Here is a 24335-nt window from a genome sequence, read left to right on the forward strand (position 1 = left end):
AGCTATTTTATAATGTTTCGGGAAAAAAACTGACAAAAAAATGTTTGAATTAATCATGTCGATATTTATAAATAACAAAATTTTAAAACTGAAAAGAAATCAAAGGACAGTGTCCTTGTTTTGAGATATATACTAGTATAATCAATTGACCATTTTGCGGGAAAGAAATTCTCTAGATTTTTTATTCATTTATATAATACCATTATTTAAAAAAAAACCAATGAAAACAAACAAGGATTCTTATAAATGATTCATCAAAAGATTTTTAACTATATATGTAATGAAAGAAAAGGTAAAGGTTAGCGGCAAAACACTAGAAGATTCCGACAAACAATTAAAACCAGAGAAGAAGTGAACACCAAAAACAAACTTTACTCGAATTCAAAGAAAAAGTAAGATGTTCCAATTTCCGATATGATTGATTTTTATCATTATTTGAAAAAACAAATGGCATTTGATCTTTATAAACGTCCACCAAAAAGAAATTGTCCCCTCTTTCTACCCCCTAAAAAACTGAACTTTCATGACCAGGCAATGTTCATCCTTGCAGACCTGACACACACATATATTAGACTTCTCTCATAAAAGGTCGTAAAAAGACATTTCGAATAGTTCATTCACCTGTCCCCCGAGACAACCATTAGCAGAATGTCGACGCTGACAAAAAAATCATTATCTTCACGAAAATTCTGACTTGCATATTTTACATTTCTCATCAATGTCGTTTTTATTGATCGAGGTTTAAAATATTTACACAGAAAGCCGTCATTAAACAGTTAAAAACTAAACGAATGCACAATGCACAATGATGAATGTAAAATGTAAATATAAATTTATCGCGTGATATGTGTCAGGTTTTATTTTTCCGCATTGAATGTGTTGTTACGTAAAAAGAACAGGATATTTATATGCAGACAAGTTGATGAGAGGTTAATGTAAGTAATATTATTTACTCATTTTATGCTAAATCAATTAGTGAGACTCGAAAGTTGTTTTGTTATATTCAATTATATCTGCATATTTTATCCATGCCATATTTGGTTTAATGAAATATTACAGCCATTATAAGTAAAAGATTATTTCCTGTGCTAGATAAATTAAAAATTATAAGATCTTTTTTTGAAATATGGAACAGATAAAAATCACTAGACCATAAGGTGGACGACACCAACTCATAATTGACCGGTAGTTTAATTGTGCAACGTCCAGTGGCAATTATTTCTGAATATGAAGAGGGAGAACACATTGAAAATAAACGAAATAGAAGGACGCCTCCGGGTGCGGGAATTTCTCGCTACATTGAAGACCTGTTGCTGACCTTCTGCTGTTGTTTTTTTATTTGGTCGGGTTGCTGTCTCTTTGACACATTCCCCATTTCCATTCTCAATTTTAGTTTTGCAAGGTCGACAGTAATGAAGGGCAAGAATTTCGACTAAAGGAAATAAACTGTTTTCATAAAAATACAAATAAATTTGAGAATGGAAATTGGGAATGTGCCAAAGGACCGTGATGTAAGTCGAGAATTTTGACTGAAAGAAATAAACAGTTTTAACAAACTACAAAATGAAATTGAGAATAGAAAGGGGAATATGTAAAAGAGAAAACAACCCGACCAAAGAGCAGACGACAGCCAAAGGGTCTTCAACGCAGCGAAAAATCCCGAACCCGGAGGTGGTCCTCATCTGGCCCCTAAATAAATTTGTGAACAGCAAAACTTATTTATAAATGAACTAAAATTAAATTAAAAAAAATACAACTTAGACTAACAAAGGCTAGAGGATCCAGGATAAATGAAAAATGGGGGAGTCCATAAATCTGACAAAATAAAATATTGCTCGACTACGTATTACAACAAGCTGGGAACAAATGGAAAAAAAACCTTCATATTCCTGACTTGGTGCAGAAGTCTTTAGAGGAATAATGTATGTTAAACTTCCACTCTAAGACAGTTGTTTAAAGTTTCGTCGTATTGAAAGCATTGTGTAAGCAGCCCGAATAGATATTTTGTGACAATAATTGGGATTCAGCAGCCAGGATTGTACACGTATAAACATCTTCTTTTTTATAGCACAGACAAACAACACACCTGACTTAAAACAATACAAACTAACATACATATCAATCTGTTAGAGGCGTAAACATACAACTTTTTGTGATATAGAATATATGTTCTTCTGTGAGAACATAACTTAGAAGTATATCGCATGAAGTTTCGATTTACATTTTCATTGTTTGCACGGTAAAGGAGGAAGTGTTTTTCATTGTTTGCACAGTAAAGGAAGAAGTGTTTTACATTGATTGCATAGTTCGGAGAAAGTGTTTTTCAATGTATGCGTATTAAAGAAGGAAGTGTTTTTCATTATTTGCGTATTAAAGGAGGAAGGGTTTTTATTGTTTGAACAGTAAACATGGTATTAAAAGGAGAAAATGTTTTCATTGATTGCACAGTAAAGGAGGAAGTGTTTTTCATTGTTTGCTCAGTAAAGGAGGAAGTGTTTTTCATTGTTTGCTCAGTAAAGGAGGAAGTGTTTTTCATTGTTTGCTCAGTAAAGGAGGAAGTGTTTTTCATTTATTGCACAGTAAAAGAGGAAGTGTTTTTCATTGATTGCACAGTAAAAGAGGAAGTGTTTTTCATTGATTGCACAGTAAAAGAGGAAGTGTTTTTCATTGTTTCAAATTACAATAATCATTTGAGGGGATTCGTTTATATAAGTAATTAAAGAGTCGCAAAATTTTCCAAAAGGACATTCAAACTCAAAAGTCGAAAATAAACTGTCAACAACATTAGGCAAACATAAGTACACCAGATACAACATAGAAACTTAAAGACTACGCAGTTGTAGGCCGTACGTTGCGATGACCTATAGTTGTTAATGTCTTAATGTCTGTTTCATTTTGGTCTCTTGTGGACAGTTGTTTCATTGGCAATCATACTGCATTTTCTTTTTCATAAGCAACTTAAACGTAGCTCAAGTTGTTGCAAGACAAAAAGAATATCCCTATCCAATAAACTGTGGATTCTTTAATTTTCGTGGGTATCAACTTTCGTGGATTGCTGAAAACTTGCATATTCGTTGATATTTGATTTCGTTGTTTTGACAATCTTTGTATACAACACCTATTGAAAATATGTATTTCGTTGAACATTTGAATTCGTGGGTTGCCTGTACCCACGAAAACCACGAAAATTGGTATCCAATGAATACTAATGAATCCACAGTATACCTTTTGTTTACCGGTCTTTTGTTTCCCAGTCGACCTGCCTTGCAGAATCTACATATTGCCTTAATTGTTGACGTTTCTCGTTCTAAACATGCATGGAATAATTGACACTACGAGTTTAGCGATCAATAAATAAAACTAGTTCTGCTCTTGTTTGATTCTGCTCCGTAAATATTTGTAAACATATCGAGTTATCATTAAGGGAAATCTGACTTTTTATGTTTTACATCACCATTTATCTTAGCTCTGTATATTGCATTTATAAGGAATCGATATTGGAAAGTTGCTGGCTGTGCTAATCTGTTATATGAATTTACTCTATACTTGTAAGGGAAGATTTCTCAAATGAGCCACTTTTGTTTAAATTAAAAACACTTTTCTGGCTATCTTGTTAGATCTTCTAAACTGGGATTATAATAAGAGGACGCTGAACTTTTCAAAACTTCTTGGAAATGCATATACATTTGTTTATTAGATTGCCACAATAGTTAAGAAACTGAGATTCATTATACCAAGATAGAAGAAGGTGTGGTTTGAGTGCAAATGATATAAAAAGGAAGATGTGGTATGATTGCAAACGAGACAACTGTCCACAAGAGACCAAAATGACACAGACATTTAAAACTATATATTTAGACCACCGTACGGCCTTCAACAATGAACAAAGCCCATACCGCATATTCAATTATAAAAGGCCCCGATATGAAAATGTAAAACAATTCAAACTAGAAAAACTAACGGCCTTATTTATATAAAAAAGTGAACGAAAAACAAATATGAGAGTCAATTCTCCATCCAGGTCACAATTTATAAAAGAAAACCATAACACCTGTTTATTTAGTTGTTGTATCATTGTTTTTTTTTATTTCTGTTTATTATTTAAAGTGAGTTGCAAGTCCCCCCCCCCCCTAAAAAAGAAAAAAAAGATATATATATGCTTTGTTACTGTGTTGTCTTTCTTTACTTTCTGATATTTAAGAGATTCATAAAAGTTTTAAACGATACACGACCGTGTCGAATATATAGCACGTACCATGGTTGTGAACTGAAATGAAATTAGAATAAATAATTAAAATAAATAAACAAATTTCAACATCAATTGAATTTTCTCTCATTCAAATATTAATTGGATTTAGATGAATCATGTATATACATTGGGATTGTTCATTGTACATGAAGTTTATATTTACAGTTTGAAAAACAATGTTATGGCATATTCTAAATTTGAAAATAAATAAATTCAGCTGAACTTTCACCTATATACATGTACAAGAATACATGGTATTACATAAAATCGCCATACATTACGCATAATAACCAGGAATGTGCCTCAACAGACTAGGTACTATCAATTATTAGCTGTCTGCATTGTTAATGAAATGAATTGAATTTCAATAAATTATTTCAAACTCGTATCCTCAGAGACACGTGACCAGAGGCTGGAATTTTGAGTTACGTAATCGCGCTACGCTACGTTTACAATTGGTAGTTAAAACATGAATAAAATGAATCAATATGATGACAAATAAATTCTGATACATGTGATACGTGCAACCAAGAAGTCAGCTACTTACGGAAACTGTACCGAACAAAGGGAAATCGAGGATTAAAAACATTCCGATACGATAGTAAGACCAATTCTGTTTATTTGGGATGTATAAATACGCAGATACGTCCATCCACGTTTAATATAACTTCGTATTGCAGCTGGTAAGGTCAGTAATACTAAATAACAATGTAGATTAGGACTATAGCACTCTTAAGTAGGCCGCCAGATGAAACACTGGGTTGTGCTACTAAAATACATTGTTTGGTCCTGTTTTTCCTATGGCCCGAATAACATATCGATATGCTGCTGACTGTTTCCTTTTCAACAAGAACATTTTAAAAATACGATTCGTGTATACGAAGAGATGGTTTTTATAACATAGGTCTATAATCCCCAATAAACCTACATAACATTTGCCGCTGGACAATGAACACCAGCCATTAAGTACCCAATACAACTAACAATAAGAGCGTTTTCCTCTTTTCAGCGTTACAACTTGATTTGTCTTTCGTTTTCTTGTGAACTATTATGGTTTGACTTTTTCTTTTTCTTTTTTAGTCATGGCGTTGTCAGTTAATTTTCGATATTTGAGTTTGAATGTCCCTCTGGTATCTTTCGTCCCCCTTTTTTAACACTTTTAACAATCTACACACTGGACGAAGGGTATTGCAAGTATATCGTTAACTTCTTATCAAGCTTTGCTGTTGATAAACAAATATGTCTCAAATCATTAATAGTTCAATTAGACTGGATCAGATTCACTATACCTACTTATTGTATACGCAGATCTATCAAAATCATACAGCGTTTAAATTTTGAATTTGAATTGTACCTTTTATTCCACAATTCAAGTATTTAGTTCTTATTTCATTTTTATTTATTCAATTTGATTATAGTTATGAAATTTCTCCCTCAATGTGATTCCAATTTCCATCGACTTTATGAAATGTCGTATGATAACTATGCAGTAAAATAATATATGATCTTGTTCTTTACAGAATATTATTGAATAGCTAACCAAAACATAGAACAATGATAAATTTGATTTCCCCACTGTCGACAGTGTTTACATTAACTTGATACATTAAACACAAAAATTGTCAAGAGCTAGCATAATTTTTATATGTTAATGGCATCAGATTATTGATTCTTAAAGTTAATAGCTATTCACAATTTGTAATAGGTTTTAGATTTTTAATATTCACGCTTTAGCCTCACTGAAATGGTATTAATGACCAAACTCCCCATACGGTGCAATAAAGTTGGTACCGATTATGATATTAACAACGGAGTAGTAGGCTAAAAGCTTAAATAACCAGATGCTCTGCAGGGCGCAGCTTTATACGACCGCAGAGGTTGAACCCTGAACGGTTGGGGCAAGTATGGACACAATATTCAAGCTGGATCCAGCTCTAAATTTGGATTGTGATTAAATAGTTGACACATCATAGGTTTCTGACACAGAATGAGTGTGTTCTAATGAACTTAAAATTTTTGTTTTCTCTTAGAGCAATTCACTATGCTGTTGAATATTAATCCTCTCATAAAATGTTTGAAGAAATTTTCTTTTTATTTATGAAATTTCAAATGAGAAAAATTGAACCCAATTTTTTTAATCACATCCCCCTTTCCCTTATTCCAAAACTAATCTCAATTAAAATTTCTAATGGAGTTTGCAACAATAACTACTCATTTAAATATATCATAAAATATTAAGATGTAAAAAAACTGCTTTTGGTGGGCATGTGTTACCTTTCCACGTCAGTTTTAATCTAGCGGCGTACTACAGTACATGCTATATAAGGCATGAAGATGTTATTGTTACAGATCAGCTAAATTATCTATATTAAAGGATCCTACAAATTAATGTAAGATACAGTCACAGAAAATAATTATATTCATAAGTACGTCTGAGTCAGTGACAACCCTACAACAGATGTATCCATCGGATCGCCATCAATGATGGTGATACATGGTTGTGTACATAATGTATATTGTATATAACAAAGATTTAAGTTGATTCTGGACAAAGAAAGATAACTCCAATTAAAAAATTCTTGCTATTGCACAATATTGTGCAATTAGATATTTCTTGCCTACTATTCTGGACAAAGAAAGATAACTCTAATTAAAAAAAAATTGCTATTTCACAATATTGTGCAATTAGACATTTCTTGCCATTGCGCAATACTGTGCAATTGAAAAGACTTGCTATTGCACAATACTTAATATAATAATTTTAGATCCTGATTTGGACCAACTTGAAAACTGGGTCCATAATCAAAAATCTAAGTACATGTTCGGATTCTGATCATTCAGCATATCAAAGAACCCCAAGAATTCAATTTTTGATGAAATCAAACAGTTTGAAGTATGTTTGATTTTGGACCCTGATTTGGACCAACTTGAAAACTGGGCCAATAATCAAAAATCTAAGTTCATTTTTACATTCAGCATATCAAAGAACCCAAAGGATTCAATTTTTGTCAAAATCAAACTAAGTTTAATTTTGGACCCTTTGGACCTTAATGTAGACCAATTTGAAAACAGGGCAAAAAATTAAGAATCTATATACACAGTTAGATTCGGCATATCAAAGAACCCCAATTATTCAATTTTTGATGAAATCAAACAAAGTTTTATTTTGGACCCTTTGGGCCCTTTTTTCCTAAATTGTTGGGACCAAAACTCCCAAAATCAATACCAACCTTCCTTTTATGGTCATAAACTTTATGTTTAAATTTCATAGATTTCTATTTATAAATACTAAAGTTATGGTGCGAAAACCAAGAAAAATGCTTATTTGGGTCCCTTTTTGGCCCCTCATTCCTAAACTGTTCAGACCTAAACTCCCAAAATCAATATCAACCTTCCTTTTGTGGTCATAAACATTGTGTTTAAATTTCATTGATTTCTATTTACTTTTACTAAAGTTAGAGTGCGAAAACTAAAAGTATTCGGACGACGACGACGACGACGCAGACGACGACGCCAACGTGATAGCAATATACGACGAAATTTTTTTCAAATTTTGCGGTCGTATAAAAAGGGCACAAGGCGATAATAAAGAGGGCACACGACGATTAAACAGATTAATCTTTTTCATTTCTTAATCGACATGAAGTCGTGAATAAAATCTACAGAGAACACCAAAGAATAATACAATGTTTTAAATAAATAACACAAATCACAAGACAAAAAATGACAAGATTCGTGATAGTATTTTGATACTATGAGACACAAACACATGCGACTTAGTAGTAAGTACTTTTAAGAATTCAGAAAGAGAAAACGGAAGTTAGAATAAAAAGAATGGCGCAGTATGTAAATAAACTTTTCACAGATACCAGGATTGTCATTTTGTATTTGCCAGACACGCGTTTTGTCTACAAAAGACTCATCTGTGAAAAATCAAAAAAAAATAATTAAAAGACCAAATAAATAACGAAGTCAAAGAGTATTGAACCCAATTCCTAAACATTTTGCCCAATACAGCTAAGGTAATATAATCCTACGGTATAGAAAAGCCAATGGTATTTCAAAAATTCAAATCAATACCATAGGCTTTTCGGTTTGTAAACAGTTAATTTATTATTATGGCCATATTAATGATAATGCATGTCAACACAGAAGTGTTCACTACTGGGCTAGTGATACCCTATATAATATAGCATGGCAGTAGTGTATTCCTGAAACTTGTATGACATTGCTCTCTTCCTTCATCCATCGATGTTAAATTGACGACATGACTGAATGTCTATTTTAAAGCTCTTTGAGCTTTTGCTGTTGTTATCCAATTTATTATCTAATAGACCACTCGGGAATTCATTCCATTCCATTGCATGGTATATTTGATGAGTCTTTTTACAACACTTGGTCGATGCTAATGCGTGTTGACGTTTTATTCCCAAGGGCTATTTGCCGTTGAATTGCATGTATTTACCACAACTTCAATATCACAGCGAGTGACTATTAGACTCTATTGATCATTTACCTTAGCACCGACATGTTTAATTTATGCATATATTGCGGACCTGTATGTAATGGCGCTTCGATTAAAGCTACTTTTTATTTGCTATTCAGTTAACCGATATATTTTCTCGCGTACTGTTAGTTCTCAAGGGTAATTATTTTTCAACCACTTCTGCGGACAATGCCAGCACTAAATCAGGAATATGACAATGGTTGATATAGCCGTGCATTTGGTCTTGTCAGTTTTATAGACGATTCCTTTTTAAATTTACTTGTGAGTTTGATAATTTTGTTATAACATTACTTCTTCATCAATCATTTGATCTGTACTAAGTCTTATACGTGTAAAAAAAAAATCGTTATCTAAAGACAGTACTTTACTGTTCACAATCAAAGTTGAACGTGCATTTATACACATTTATAATAATTATTATAATTATAGAATACGTCAAAAACTCTTTAGACAATCCCCTTCCCTTTCATGAATGTGACCTACCGAATTAGACTATTTACCGGATTTGTAATCACATAAGCAACACGACGGGTGCCACATGTGGATAAGGATCTGCTTACCCTTTCTGAGCATCCCTAGTTTTTTGTGGGATTCGTGTTGTTTATTCTTTAGTTTTCTATGTTGTGTCATGTGTCCTACTGTTTTTCTGTTTTTCTGTTTGTCTTTTTTCATTTTTAGCCATGGCGTTGTCAGTTTGTTTTTGATTTATGAGTTTGACTGTCCCTTTGGTATCTTTCGTCCCTCTTTTAGACAAGTCACATTATAATATATTGAAAAAAGGCAATATCAATTTGAAAATAGCACTATTTGTAATACTTCATTTCGATACACAACATTTCCTTCTTTTTTAAGTATGAATACATCACTAGGTTTTGCTGACCCCCTTTTGCTGATGACGACTTCCTATGAAACATAAAAACCACAGAAGCTGAAAAATATGAAAATATTTAACGGAAATGTACTATAATTTTTAGAGCAATTAAAATTCAAATACACACTAATGGCATCTTTATTCGTGTTATAGAACTCACCAAAATGCATTCTTATGTTTTTCAGGACACGCTGAAGAATATCTTTATCATTGACTACACAAAGATATAAATATGAGTGACGGCGAAAATACAGAGAAAAAGCTAGTTCGCCTTTCTAAATTTATTTCCCAGTCAAATGCAGAAATCGATATCCATGGGATATGTGTAGCAGACGACAATTCCGTGCTGGTCAGTGACGTCAACAATAAACGCGTATTGAGGTATGACGAGTTAGGAGAGTTTCAGAACAGTTTTCATTTTAGTATGATTCCAAGAGATATTACCGTAATACCAGGGAAGAACCAAGTCGCAGTTACCCTTCAGGAGTCAAGATTTAGTTGTAAACCTGGATGTATCGCCTTATTGGACAGTGAACAATTAAAACTTATCAGTCAAAATGAAATCAAATGTACGCCATTCGGAATAGTTTGGTACGAAAATTTACTTGCCGTCGGAAGTTGGAATACCGTCCAGTTTTATGATTTGGATTTTGCCTTTGTCAGGAGTATAGAATTGCCAGAAGATAAAATTCCTGTAAAATTTATTAAAAGAGGTCCTGGCAGAACACTATTTTATTCAACGTCGACTGCCAACTGTATATCTAGTGAGGGACTCAATATTTTTCGATTTCCTGTCGAGAATGGAATTCCCAGAGGTCTATGTGTAGATAAAGATAAAATCTTGTACTTTTCCTGTTGTAGTGGTACAATTATAGGTATATCAGATAAAGGTCTACTCCTCGGTACTCTTCTCACAGGGGATCAAGGACTAGGTCGAATAGGTTCCTTGTGTTTCAACAAAGATTATACCAAACTTTACGTCACAAGTGATGATGGATCATCTTTGTCGGTTTTGAATTTTTTAAAAGATTAAATGATGAAAAAGTTATAACGGTAAATTTGAATAATGTTATTGTTTATATTCCATAACTACAAGGAATTATAAAGAAAAAGAAAAGAAGACACGAAAAATAGTGAACCAGTCATATGGTGGTGTATAGTACAAATAATGCAACTGAGGCAAAAAAGTCAAAAGATCGACATCTATCTCAATACGCTAAAAGTTAGGAACAGTCATTTACAGAAACCAATAGAATATTTGTTCCCTACACAACAACGTGACAATTAGACACAATACATAATAAACACAATAATTTTCATTGTAAATCCGATAGTATATTTTTCAAACTGTACGGGGAACCGTCAGTTTATTGAGTAATACTATACGCTATAGGATGAATGCTATATTGTCGGGTCGTTGATGGAGTTAGCAGACATCTCTTTGCATACGAACAATTAATTAGTGTTATTTCGGATAAATGATAAAGGAGGGGCGAAAGATAACAGAGGGACAGTCAAATTATATATCGAAAATAAACTGACAAAGCCATGGCTAATAATGAAAAAAGACTAACAGACAAATAATAGTACACATGACACAACATAGAAAACTAAAGACTAAGCAACACGAACCCCACCAAAAACTTTGGTGATCTCAGGTGCTCCGTAAGGGTAGGCAGATCCTGCTGCACCTGTGGCAATGAAATATTTTTTTAGAAAGAAAAATGTTTCTTTTTTTATTAATTATATATCAGGTTACATTATGCATATAAATAATAAACGTATCTTTCCGACAAGGTTTGCAATTGGTTAAAATCTTACCAAAAACTGTGATCATAGAACATATTTGCTTGAAACACTGCCATTATCATTAAACTTGCTAAACGACCTGCCAAAAGAACAATTGTGAAAGCTAAAATAGGGGAAATCAATAAAACGGAAAAGAGCATAATATTAAGGCGACAGTAATTGACCAATGTTCCTCTCTTGTTAATCGATTAAATAGATACAGACCAAAAAGAGACGCGATGGATTCCAAAGGGACATTAAAACCCATCTATCAAGTTGAAAATAAACTGACAATATAATGATCAAAAACTTAGCACATTTCAACAAATCCAAAAGGAATGAAGAAGCTTTCCCTTCTGTGGTTCATTGCCTTCACCTGTCATGCAAAATGTAAAATAAAAAAATTACCGAACTCAGCAGCTCAAACAAATCAAACGAATGGAGAACAACTGTCATATTCCTGATTTGGGACATGCATTTTAGAATAGGGGTACAGCAGTCATCTTAATAATTATATAAAAAAAGTGTATCAACTAAGAAAATCAAAAGATACCAGAGGGCTAGTCAAACTCATAGATCGAAAATAAATGGACAATGCCATGGCTAAAAATAAAAAGACAAAGAGACAAGAAATAGTACAACAGTACAATAGTAAGAATATACAACACAAACTCCACCAAAAACTGGAGGTGATCTCCGGACGGGTAAGCAGATCCTGATCATCGTGTGGCACCCTTGTGTTGCTCATGCTATTGCAAACCCGGTAAATAGTCTTATACGTTAGATCACATTCGAAAAGACACAATGGGTAAACTACAAGACCAGATGACTATATAGATCTAAGGATTGAAGATAGAGAAAACATGCCAAAAGTGAGTTATTATAAAAACACATCGTTTCAGGTAACCAATTCAATCAGTTATTTCATTTCAGCTTGTTTAACGAAAACCATAAAGAGTTCTGCCTTGGTAATTTTTTTTATCAAGATCACAATCGATAAATGTCGGCGGCAAGAAGATCATAAAATTTTGCAGACAATGTTTGGATCAACAATCACAGGAAGAATTACTTTTTTGACGATTAATATATACATTAATATGGATTCGATGAAAAGGTATAAGAAACGTGCTCTGATGACTGACTGTTATATACATGCATTATAATTCAAATATTTCCTTAGCATTGTACATGTTATAATTACAAGAAACTTGTTTCATAAATTTTAAACAATTTGGTTTAATTTTCTACTTAATCTGTTTCGGTATAAATAACACGAAAATAAATAAAAAAAACCCACATATAACTTAATAATTCATCCGGGTTATTCTTAAATTGCAAATATCGTATGCAAACAATTGAATTCGCATGAAAAAAACTTTACCGAGGCGCACGATTGTACTTCTCGTGTTTCATGTCTACATCCTGTTTATCAGTTTTATAATTTACAACAGGATTTTTTTTTCGTCATAATACAATTGTTATAGAGTGTAGCAATTTCTTTATCCATCATTTCTCCTAAATACTGTTGCAAGAAAACTGTGAAACCTAATCAATTTTTTTTCAAATGTAACTGCTGACAATCTATTGAATAGAGCATATTAATGTTACATGTAATGATAAAATGAGCTTAGAACAAAATATAGTAATGCCAAGTACTTTAAACTGTTAATCGAGGGATAAGACGTTGATCTTCGTTTGTATGAAGTTGCATAAGAGAGAAAAAAATTAGTTAAAAGGTTTAAAAAATATATTGTAGAATCTTAATGTTATCCTATTCATAATATTGCTTTTGCACATACTATTCGATTATCAAGATTATTTACCATTAGTTACTAGTTGCTAATAATAACAGGAAATCCAAGAGTAAATTGTTTACGTTGTTTGTCTTCTCTGTATAAAACTGCATTGGAAAAGAGAGACTCATTCAAATCTTAACAAACTTTAAGTAGATATAGGAAGATGTGGTGTGAGTGCCAATGAGACAACTCTCCATCCAAATAACAATTCAAAAAGTAAACCATTATAGGTTAAAGTACGGCCTTCAACACGGAGCCTTGGCTCACACCGAACAACAAGCTATAAAGGGCCCCAAAATTACTAGTGTAAAACCATTCAAACGGGAAAACCAACGGTCTAATCTATATAAATAAAACGAGAAACGAGAAACACGTATATATTACATAAACAAACGACAACTACTTTACATCAGATTCCTGACTTAGGACAGGTGCAAACATTTGCAGCGGGATTAAACGTTTTAATGGATCCAAACCTTCACCCTTTTTCTGAAACAATAGCATAACATCACAACATAGACATACAATAAAATATCAATTGGCAGACTTAACTCAATCAAAAAACGTAATGATTTAAGTATATAGATTTGCGAAAATGGATAGGAACGGAAATACACGACGAAATATACAGTAAAACATAACGAGAGTACTGAAAACTTTACGTGTTGCATGTTGATTCTTATATTTTAGCAATGAAAACAAATAACTATTCGATTTTTTAAAATTACATAACATATATATTTAATTTATCTTCAGATGAGAAGAATATATTGACCTCAGTGCACTGACAATATGTAAGCAAACGATCGACATTTTAGTTTTTTCCCTGTTTGATTAAATCTGTCAATAATACAAAAGATCATATACGAATTCGCCGTTTCAGAAACTAATGCATTCTGGGTCATATTTTCAAAAATGTACACTGAAACGTCGTGATTGGTTGAAAAGTTCAAAACAATGGAAATTCAACCAATGTCGTGACGTTATTTTCATTTTGGGGTACGAACAATGAAAGTACCCATCGTCCTTTAGATTCTGAAACGGCCAATTGCACGGACAACTCTTCATTTCAATTAAATCTAGTTTTCGTTTGTACGAAATATTTAAGTAACAAGTGCGAAAAGCAAATCCCCATCTCTGTATTTCTTTTCATTGGTTGATTGATTGATTGCTGGTTACTTAACCTCCAGCGGCAAATTCTTTTCATTGCACAATATTGCTAAAATATTAAGGATGATACTACAGGTTAAATTTAATTTAAATTTTCAGCCACCTTCTTTGGTTTTTTTTCCATTTACACAATCAAAATCTCATATGCAGAGTTACATATTGAATTTTACGTTTAAATCTTCGTCATCACGCAGAAGTTACGTACTTATCGTTAACTTCTATGATTTGAAAAGTGACCTTTTAAAAGGATATATCTTTGAGCGAATATGATTTGTGAGAGGATGTTTTTTTCTTCAGATTTGATCCATGATGTATGGTTTAATATAAAACCGAATTGTTCTCCAACGTCCGTATAACACCGGTGTGTTGAGTTGATACAGTATTTGAAGTATATGTGATACATTTAACATTAACTTAGATGATATAGCTTTGCTTTGTAGAAGTGCAGATGGAGGAGCTGCTAGTATTGGCAGCTTTACAGGATAAACAATTCCTTCTCCCACATGGTTCGACAACAATCAGGAGGCGGAGTAATTTTTTTTTTATAATGGCTGGTTTTCGAAAGATTTTACAGGGTTTCTGATGTTCACGGCTAGTAGTGAGGAAAATAACGTTTAAAAATTAGGGTCATTCTCTATCATTTTCCAATGCTTTCGAACGATGAATGACACATTGTGCTGGGTGATCACGAGAGATCTGTTTGATCCTCCAGGCATGTTTGCTGTCAATCATTTTGCTTTTGTTGAAGATATTATCAAGTAAGCAAACGTTTAGTAATACGTATAGTTGTCTTAGTTTTTCATTTGATTTGTTTTTAGTTATATATATATTCTTGTCAATGCCGAACTGAAATATGTATAACGAAACCAGTGTTTGGGAACATTTGGTTTGAAAAAGAGGGACGAAAGATACAAAAGGGACAGTAAAACTCATAAATCTAAAACAAACTGACAACGCCATGGCTTAAAATGAAAAAGACAAACAGACAAACAGTAGTACTCATGACACAACATATAAAACTAAAGAATAAACAACACGAAGAGTCGCACTGTTGACTGTCTCCTTTGTTCATATGAATATCCGAAATAATGAGTCCGCAAAACATATATGCCTTTTGGATACCTTGTATTCATGAGTTGTCGTTAGCTGCTGCTTATCATATTGGGTTTCGATAATTATTTTGGATAATTTGTTCTTGTGTTATTTTGTTGCGCCATTGTCTCTGATTGAGGCAGAGGGTTGGATGCACGCTTACACTAGTTATTGTTTAAATTGTTTGACACTTTCACTTCGAGGCTGTTTATAACTTGATGTGTGGAATGGGTTTTGCTCATTTTCGTACGGTAACATATTGTTGTTCACTTGTATTTTGTCTTTGGTGGATAGTTTTCTACTTGACAATCATAACACCTCTTTTTAAAATGAAAGAAAAGTGTGTTTTTATTCTCCATGCTAATTTTAAACGTCATTTTTTCAATTATTTACCTTTTTGTTAACATTATAACTAGCCTAAATGATAGTTCGTATTCTAATGTCAGCTGCTACATATACCAGAAACCATTTTAATGAAAATGACCGATCGTGCGAGGGCTGTATAGCCAGTCAAGGTCGGGTAAAACGTCATTAACAAAAACGAATCAGACATCAAAACCAAACATTCCGAAATATCACTCCTTTACCTAAAAATGAATAAGGAAAAAATATAGACTTGTTTTTTTAAATAAAAAAGAAATGTCAATGTGAAAAACAAAATGTTTCATATTACGGAAACATTAAAAAACGTTTAAGAAAAAGTAAAGAAGATTCATAGAGCATTAGGAAAAGTTTCTTATACGGGTTGTACACACGGGCGTATATAAAAAGCCGAGTAGTTATAGCTGAAAAACATAAGCAGACGAGTTCATATGAATGTCACAAAACTTTCATAGAATATGTTTTTTTTCAAGTTAAAGAGTAATCGATCGTTGTTGAAGAACACTATGCACCAGGGACATCATAATTCCAGAAATGATAAGGAAACAAAGGAAATAGAGGTAATTAATTTAAGAGTGACAAGAACATGACATCATGATCTTTTACATGTATCATTCATATATTCATACTGCAGAAGGTACGTAAATAAAAAGTTTAAGCTTTTTTCATTGGTTGATTACTATTAGTTCAAATACATAGACATGAAGAGGTGAGAAGACGTAATTGAAAGACGAGGGATATTTAATTAAATGATAAGCTATTCGTACTTTCGCATACCTTTGATGTGTTTTGAACTACACTATACATTTATTTACGCATGTTGTTTATTACAGTTGATCATGTTTTATGACTTGTTTTTCCATCATACGTAATTTTTTTTCTCACTAATATGAGAAATTCAAATGCAATTCAATAAATTTGAAATTTAAAAAGATACATACCAATAAAATGAAGGATATGTAAATACGTTGATTATCTTTTATGCAGAGGGCGATTTGTATTATGTATGCAGATTAATAAAGAAAGTATATCTTTTAATGCATTTCTTGAAATTCATGTTATGCAAATAAAGGTAAACTTTTCTACAAGTATTGTTTCCACTTTATACTTCGTTTTAGATTAAAGAATGACGACTGATTTATCAATATCGTTTTATCACTATCTTTGTCAAAAAATCGGCACAGAAGATATTGTAAAGATAAGAAGATTGAGCTATGCCATATGCGATTATGTTTCACGATTCTCTGGCCGTGATTCCCTTGCCCTATTTTGGAGATTTGTCACTCGGATATCTAGTGGTAGTAAAGCAGAAGGTTTAGACATGAAGAAGAGTGATCTAGATATGATGCATGTCTTGGAACTTTTAAACATTGTTGAAGTTCCCTTGGACAGTTGTGAATTGTTCTCGTTTCTTATTACAACTGAATACACAAAACCTGGATTTGTTAGACTAAAAAGACTCAACGCAGGATTACCAATGTTACCATTAGACAAAGATTGGTGCAAGGAGAGAGATGGTCACGTCTTTCTGTCCAGTGAACTTTTTAAGACCATGCAATTTTTAGGAATAGAAAAATATACACATGTCATCCTTCATGGCCCATGCTTAACAACTGTCAATGAAAGCCATGATCATGCAATATGTCTCAGATCGAAAGCATGGATAGCACAATCACAGAAGTGGGTGTTTAGAAATCGTATTTGGCCTTCATCTGAAATGGTTTCACGGATTGTTAGCTACGGTGTACTATTTGTACCTATAGGGAGTAGAGATTCACTAAATGAAGATTTGGAATGGAGAATATCATTTTCTATGGCCGAAAAACATTTGATCTATTCATTCACTCATACCCAATTACTATCCTATGCATTGTTAAAAATTCTCCTAAAAGACATAATTGATTTAAATGCATTTTGTAAAGGACTGCTTTGTTCGTATTTTATAAAAACATTGATGTTCTGGGTTCTTGAAGAAGAAGGTTTATTAACTAAACCAAATGATTTGATATGTTTTTTTCATCTACTTATATGCAGGCTTCGTTATTATGTTCAAATCAGCTTTCTTCCGCACTACTTTATACCCGAAAACAATTTATTTGAAAACAGATTTAACTCAGAACAACAGAAAGTACTGGTAGATATGTTGACAGACATTCAACAAAAAGGAATTTATTGTTTTATCAATTCAAAGACTGTTTCAGATTTCTTTGCAACAAACCTTAAATCGTGGAATTTGTTGACCGGTTTTGATTTCAATTTAATAACTACTCCGTTAAGTATTTTAGAAGAATGGTGGTATTATGATGTGCCTCCAAATATACTCGTCGTCTTATTTAGAAGATACAAAATGGTATCACATAGATACCTGTATACATTGTTTTGGTGCGCAATATGTCAGCATATAGGATATAAAAATATTGGCATTCAGGAGCAATCTAATAAAGGCCAGTATAAAAGATACAAAACCTATTTACCCTGGCTTGTAATGGGGTTGCAGAAAGATGCAATAACTGGATGGCTCTGTATGGCATCTTACCATTTTTCCATTGATAGCTATAAAACTTGTTTAAACTTAATTGATCATATTTTACAAAAATATGGTTTCAGAGCACCTTCTGATATTGAAACGCATATTGGGCCCATCAACAGCCTGGAACTTGAGGCCGTTAAGAATGGCATTATGAACCCACATGACATTTGCAGGCGACATTTTGTAGACGTTCATGGGTTTAATGATAGTATTAAGGCTAGACCACTGAAACTGAAGCTAGATATCTTGGATAATTTGTGCATTGTTACATCACCACTTATCTACACACATTTTCTGCGTTTTATGTGTTGCTATCATCTTCATGACTCCTGTGGGGTTCAATTCGCATTACGTGAAATACACCGATTACGTGCAGGTCGCGAAATCTCTGTTCACTATTGCTTAGGACTAGCTTATTATACTTTAAAGGAATATTCCACTGCATTATCTTTCCTCATTCCGTTTTCTGAGTATTTGAAGTCTAATCCTAAGGTTATGTTTTCAGTGTATGCCGATATTAATAACACGTTAGACAGGGTTATAACAAAATTAAAAAAGTTAATATCTTAGACTTAATTTTGTAACATGTGGAATGTCCGCCGAAACAGAAGATTATAACACTGTCGTAGAACATTGTCTTAAATTGAGAAACTCAAAATAAGAGATTGGAAGACAAAAGTTAACTGTTTGCAAGATTAAACTGTTTGGTTTTGAGGACATGATTTGCCATGATGCAATGAATTTCACAAAAGGTTATAATGATGATAACACTTTACGTTTACATTTAGATTATAAAAGTTTTATTTGCTTTTAGTAAAATAGACCAGCAGAACAAGATTTCATTCTTAATATATTTCGTTTTAATTAACATAAACAGTTGCAGCACGAGCATGTTCCTGACTTAACTCATATAATAGAAAAGTGAAAATCTTGCGGTCTTGATGAAGTGTATAATGTACATCTTTCGAAGCAAACATGATACACACATCATCTTTCGTTTCTTTGCGTTGTCTTTTTCTTTCAATTTCGTCAATTATTGAGTAAGCTGTTCCATTTATTTAAGTAATTATGGTCACTAAGTAAAGCTGACTCACAAACTGCATATTGTACATAAATTATGTATTATATGTCTTGCACTTTATTGGTTATTTTGTTAATTTAATTTCAATTGATGGATGTGTTTAGGAGTTAGTTTTGTTCACAAAGTCCGATGTTACATGACATATAGCAAATAAAAAAACTAACTAATCATAATACTGTATTCAAAACGAAAGTACAGCTTATAGGATACAAACAAATTTGAAAATTAACTATAGATGTACCATAAAACATACACAGAAATATAATTTAACGTTAACTACATTTAGATACATCAAATTCCCTTAATTATACATGTAGTACAATATAAGTGTAACGCAGAATATAACATTCATAAAGTTGGTCAAAATGAGCAGCGAAGTTTCTCGGCTGAATTTAAGTATTTATCAAAATTGTTTAGTTCTGTAATATTTTGTATAGATAACAATTGTATCAATTTACAAGTTCAGGTGTGCCTCTTCTAGCTCCAGAATGAAGAAAGCCAGATCCTGCTGTTCATGTGAATATACTTGTTTTACTCGGAAATGTATTGAACAGCACGGGATATTTTTCGCTGCGTTGACGACACATTGATAGTCATGGTCTGTTTTATGCTCTTTGGTGTTGTTGTTGTTATCACTGTGACACATTCCAAGTTTCCAATCTAAATTTTAGAATATCTTATAAATATCTGTATATCGCGTTTCTTTAGTTAATGCTTAATTTTTGCTTAGTTGGCGGCTATCATAGAAACGCAAATTTTTGGGACAAGGAGTAAATTGTATGAAATTCAAAGAATCGTTGTTGTTTTAAAGTTTTGTCCATCATCATTAAACTTTCAATTATGGAATTTTTGCAGTGTTTGGAGATCACAAAAATAGACATACTCTATTAAAATATGTGCTCTCATAATGATCAAATTGACTAATCATGCATTATGACAAAACAGTAATCAGTTAAATTACCCCCGATCTATTGATTTTTGTCTTATGAAATGTAAAAAAAAAAAAAATCTCTATTACGCAGATAATTGTATGATCTGTAATGATCCACACCTCCAGTGTATACATGTAGCTCTTCTGTGGTTCTAAACAAATACTTAAAAAAGTCATTACATTGTAACTGCTTACATATTATTCTGTTGATTAGTATAAGTTTCCATCGTTCGTCCAAATGGCTGATGTTGTCGGGCATTGCATAGTTGATCAACTACTCATCATTTTTTTTTTTAAAGTAGAAAGGGGCAGTTGGAAATGAAAACCGGGTTTAACCCCTAGTTAATTTTTCAGTTTAAAGTCAGAAACCTCAGTTGTTATCTTTTTAAAAAATAAGGAGACGTGGTATGACTGTAAATGAGACAACTCCCCACAAGATCATATGACACAAAAATAAACAACTACAGGTCACCGTATGACCTTCAACAATGAGCAAGGCACACAAAACATAATCAGCGATAAAATGCTCCAAAATGACATTTGTAAAATTAATGGACTAATTGGGTTTTGATTATATTGTAGAGGTGTTTTCTGTACAGAATCTGGTGTTCATCAGAGATCTCTGGTAATTAGGAAATAATTCATGGAAGCTATAGATTTGTTGGAAATTTACACATGGCCTGGACCGTGATATTCGAATTTTCCCCGCAGCGTTAGCGAGGGATATAACTAAAAAATTTCACGGCCCAGGCCATGTGTAAATTTACAACAAATCTATGGCTTTCATGAATTATTTCGATTATAATACATGTAATAGGACCAAAACGGTCCTTAAAAAACTGAAGCGAGGGTGGATATGACGTGTGTGTGATGTTCTTTTCTACTCCCTGTTAGCTCAAACATTCAAATAAATATATATATATAGCATGCATAGATTAATTCGTACATAACCGCTAGAAACAAATCTGTTTAATTCTTTTTATTCTGAAACCCAACATTTGCCATTTTTAATTTACATGTTTTTCTCGTAAGCTACCATCATATCTAAAGTTGACGTTTCGAAACTAAGGAGTCGCCATGTTAACTTGCTGAAATAAATAAATATGCAAAATTTGCAATAGAATAGAAAACAAAACAAAACCTACCTCATAAATCCATTTTACTTTAATATTATACGAATTTCGATGGTTCACGTAACGGAAAACTTTCAACTCTAGCGTTTTCATTTTGTATGACGTCATATTTTGAAATGACTAAAATGCGATATAAACGTTAAAAGACTTTCGTGGAATTTTATTTTTAATTAATTGTTTTTGTTGATTTCTCTAAGCTCTTGTGCAAATTCCTTTTTGTTATGTATCCGAATAAGATTAAAAAGACTTTGGTCTTTTTTCAATGGCAATTTTTAAAACAATAAAATCGACAAAGCGTTTAAAAATAGGTCTCAAGACATGTGGATTTACCCGGGAGGTATATTGTGACATTCATTCTTATGCATATCTCTGAGGTTGCGCTAAGTTTATCACGTTGTTTTAATACAAAGCGAAAGAGGCACATCATATTATAATCTGTAACAAAAAATCGCTTGGTTGAAGGCGACATTACTTCTGATGTTAAATCGGTAATCGAGTAAGCAGAGACAAAAACTTGGGGATCGCATGAGCTCACAATAACATAAACGGAATTGTGTGCGTCGACAAGGTAAGCGACTAAAGCAATGCATGCCGGGACAACTGCCATGCAAACCACAGTCAGTGAAATTGTTGACTATACTGATATCTAGATAACCAAAGTCTTGGAAAACGCTCTTTATTGGTTTAATGGAAGATAGAGGTTGATAAAACAGTCATAAAAATAACCATGTTTAAAGACCAATACGTAATCCAGACCTTTTTTATTTGACCTATTAGACACATAAATATATTAATTATAGACACATTTTAGGTTTTTTTCTTAAATTCATCATACACGTTCAAATGATAATATTAGTTGAATACATTTTATATACTGGAATGCCTTAGTTTAACTAGAATAGAACTCTTGCCAAAGACACATGTTGTCTTATCCAAACACTCTACTTGTTCGGTTCTTATACATTTTCGGCTTTAGAATAAAACGCTTTGATCATTCCTGAAGAAGGTTAATCCAGAAAAGCGCTTCATATATCTGATATTGTTTTCATTTTTATTTCTAAAAATTGTTTTTGAATAATAACCATATTGAATGCAGTAACCTGGATATTTTGATCTTGGTCGGATCGGACCTCGACGATCGGTTAAAAAAAGTGAGAGAGATATATAGCGTGATAAAAGAAAAAAATACATTAGGTAGAAAGTACACAATGTTAATTGAATTTAAAAATATAAAAATATACATCAAAGCATTAAATAACAAATTACAAATGAAAATGCATAAAAAAAAGAACTATCGCTCTATCATCTCACTTATTGTTTGCATGTGCCATGATTCTAAATTGATTGTTTACCAAAGCTACGTTTGGTAAATGTCAACCACTAAATTAAAGTTTGCAGAAAAACAATCACTGAAGGAAATTATTGTGTTGTAGACCACACGTAATGGATTTGTAATAAATGCAATAGAAACGTACATTAATGATTCAGTGTTGTATATATGTATCTGAATGCATCGATCAAATAAATTCTTTAACATTACAATTAAAATAAACTCGTTTCATATGACAATGTTTGACTTTTGAAAGCTATAATTTTCTATTAACATGGTTTTTTGGTATAATTAAACTGAAACAGAAATATAAGGAAATGTTTTATAACAAAATCTCAGATAACTTTGCTTTTCATAAATTGTGAAAGTCGTGTGCAAATTTAAATTGCACAAAAAACTTTAACAATGCACACAATCGCGCTTTTCATGTCTCATATTTAAATTATGTTAATCGGTTTTGTAATTTCCCTCTGTACATAATGAATATTTTTTGCTTTTTTTATATAAAAATAGAATTGTTTAAGGGGGAAGATATTTTATATCAATCATTTTCTATATTAGGTTTGCAAGGTAACCGTCAAATTCAGGCAGTAGTAGCATACCGCTGTTCAAGTCATATTACAAGTAAGCAAACAGTATTAAATCCAGGTCACAAATTTACACCGAGGAAAACACATCAACTACAAGAGGAAACCAACGAACCAACATACACACAGAACAACAACAAAAGCAAAGGCGAACAAACATAGTAACGGACTGTAGATAACAGCTGCAACATTACTAACTTGGTACATGATATTTTCTTAAAGTTGGTGGATTGAATCCCGCTTATATGGCAAACCCAAGCAACTAATAAATGAAATCGTCTTCAATCTATAGAAAAGAAACAAACGCGCGCCTAGCATAAATAAATGATTTCAATTCTGGTTTTTATGATGAGTACCTTGTTAGTTGTTAAAAAAGCTTGGAACGAACTTATAGCAATGCCATTTTTTATCGAAAGCTTAGACCGTTGATTAACGTTGATATGAAGTGGCATAGGAGAAAAACCAGAGAAGACTATGGTCCTTTGAGAATAAAATCAAAAAAGTTTTTTTTAATAAAATTGTATTGAATTCAAATTTTTTCATATTCATATTGCTTTTTTTAAATACATGTACGTTTATAGTATTGAGTTCGGTTAAACATTTAGAAAAAAGGAGAATGTAAGAGTGAATTATTCATGAAGTGTGTTATCTATGAATGAAAATGCATTAAAACATGAAACTAATCAAAATCGTAACACAGTTTTAAAAAAATTGCTAAAAGAATTTATATGAATGGAAATCATTTTACCTAACCTTGGTATTTCTTCTCATGAAACAATTTTACAATGTCGCGGTTTAGGAAAATGAACCATAAACTTCCGATTGAAAATGGCAGATGGCAAAACATTCCCCGAGAACAGAGAAAGTGTCCGTTATGCAGAGTTGCCAT

General features: G+C 32.4%; 2 protein-coding genes across 3 annotated transcripts; both read left to right on the forward strand.

Moving 5' to 3' along the window:
- The first annotated feature begins 673 nt into the window (after positions 1 to 673).
- LOC134724645 (uncharacterized) lies at positions 674 to 11340 on the forward strand. Of its 2 annotated transcripts, none has more exons than XM_063587793.1 (2): positions 674 to 935; positions 9813 to 11339. In XM_063587793.1, exon 2 carries the CDS (start codon positions 9860 to 9862, stop codon positions 10658 to 10660), a length of 801 nt encoding a protein of 266 aa, XP_063443863.1. In that variant the 5' UTR covers positions 674 to 935; positions 9813 to 9859; the 3' UTR covers positions 10661 to 11339. The 2 variants fall into 2 exon arrangements, with proteins under 2 accessions (XP_063443863.1, XP_063443864.1); XM_063587794.1 differs by lacking the exon at positions 674 to 935 and adding an exon at positions 4744 to 4937 and having other exon boundaries at positions 9813 to 11340.
- A 5635-nt stretch (positions 11341 to 16975) lies between these two features.
- Positions 16976 to 19202, forward strand: LOC134724646 (uncharacterized). The gene has a single exon (XM_063587795.1). The coding sequence runs from the start codon at positions 16981 to 16983 to the stop codon at positions 18952 to 18954; it is 1974 nt and encodes a 657-aa protein (XP_063443865.1). The 5' UTR covers positions 16976 to 16980; the 3' UTR covers positions 18955 to 19202.
- The last annotated feature ends 5133 nt before the right edge of the window (positions 19203 to 24335 follow it).

The sequence above is a fragment of the Mytilus trossulus genome, chromosome 7 (assembly GCF_036588685.1).
Source record: "Mytilus trossulus isolate FHL-02 chromosome 7, PNRI_Mtr1.1.1.hap1, whole genome shotgun sequence".
In the NCBI taxonomy this organism is placed as follows: domain Eukaryota; kingdom Metazoa; phylum Mollusca; class Bivalvia; order Mytilida; family Mytilidae; genus Mytilus; species Mytilus trossulus.

What these genes read in the sequence shown, in the direction of transcription:
- LOC134724646 (XM_063587795.1), top strand. Translation starts at nt 16,981, where the DNA reads ATGACGACTGATTTATCAATATCGTTTTATCACTATCTTTGTCAAAAA.
- LOC134724645 (XM_063587793.1), top strand. Translation starts at nt 9,860, where the DNA reads ATGAGTGACGGCGAAAATACAGAGAAAAAGCTAGTTCGCCTTTCTAAA.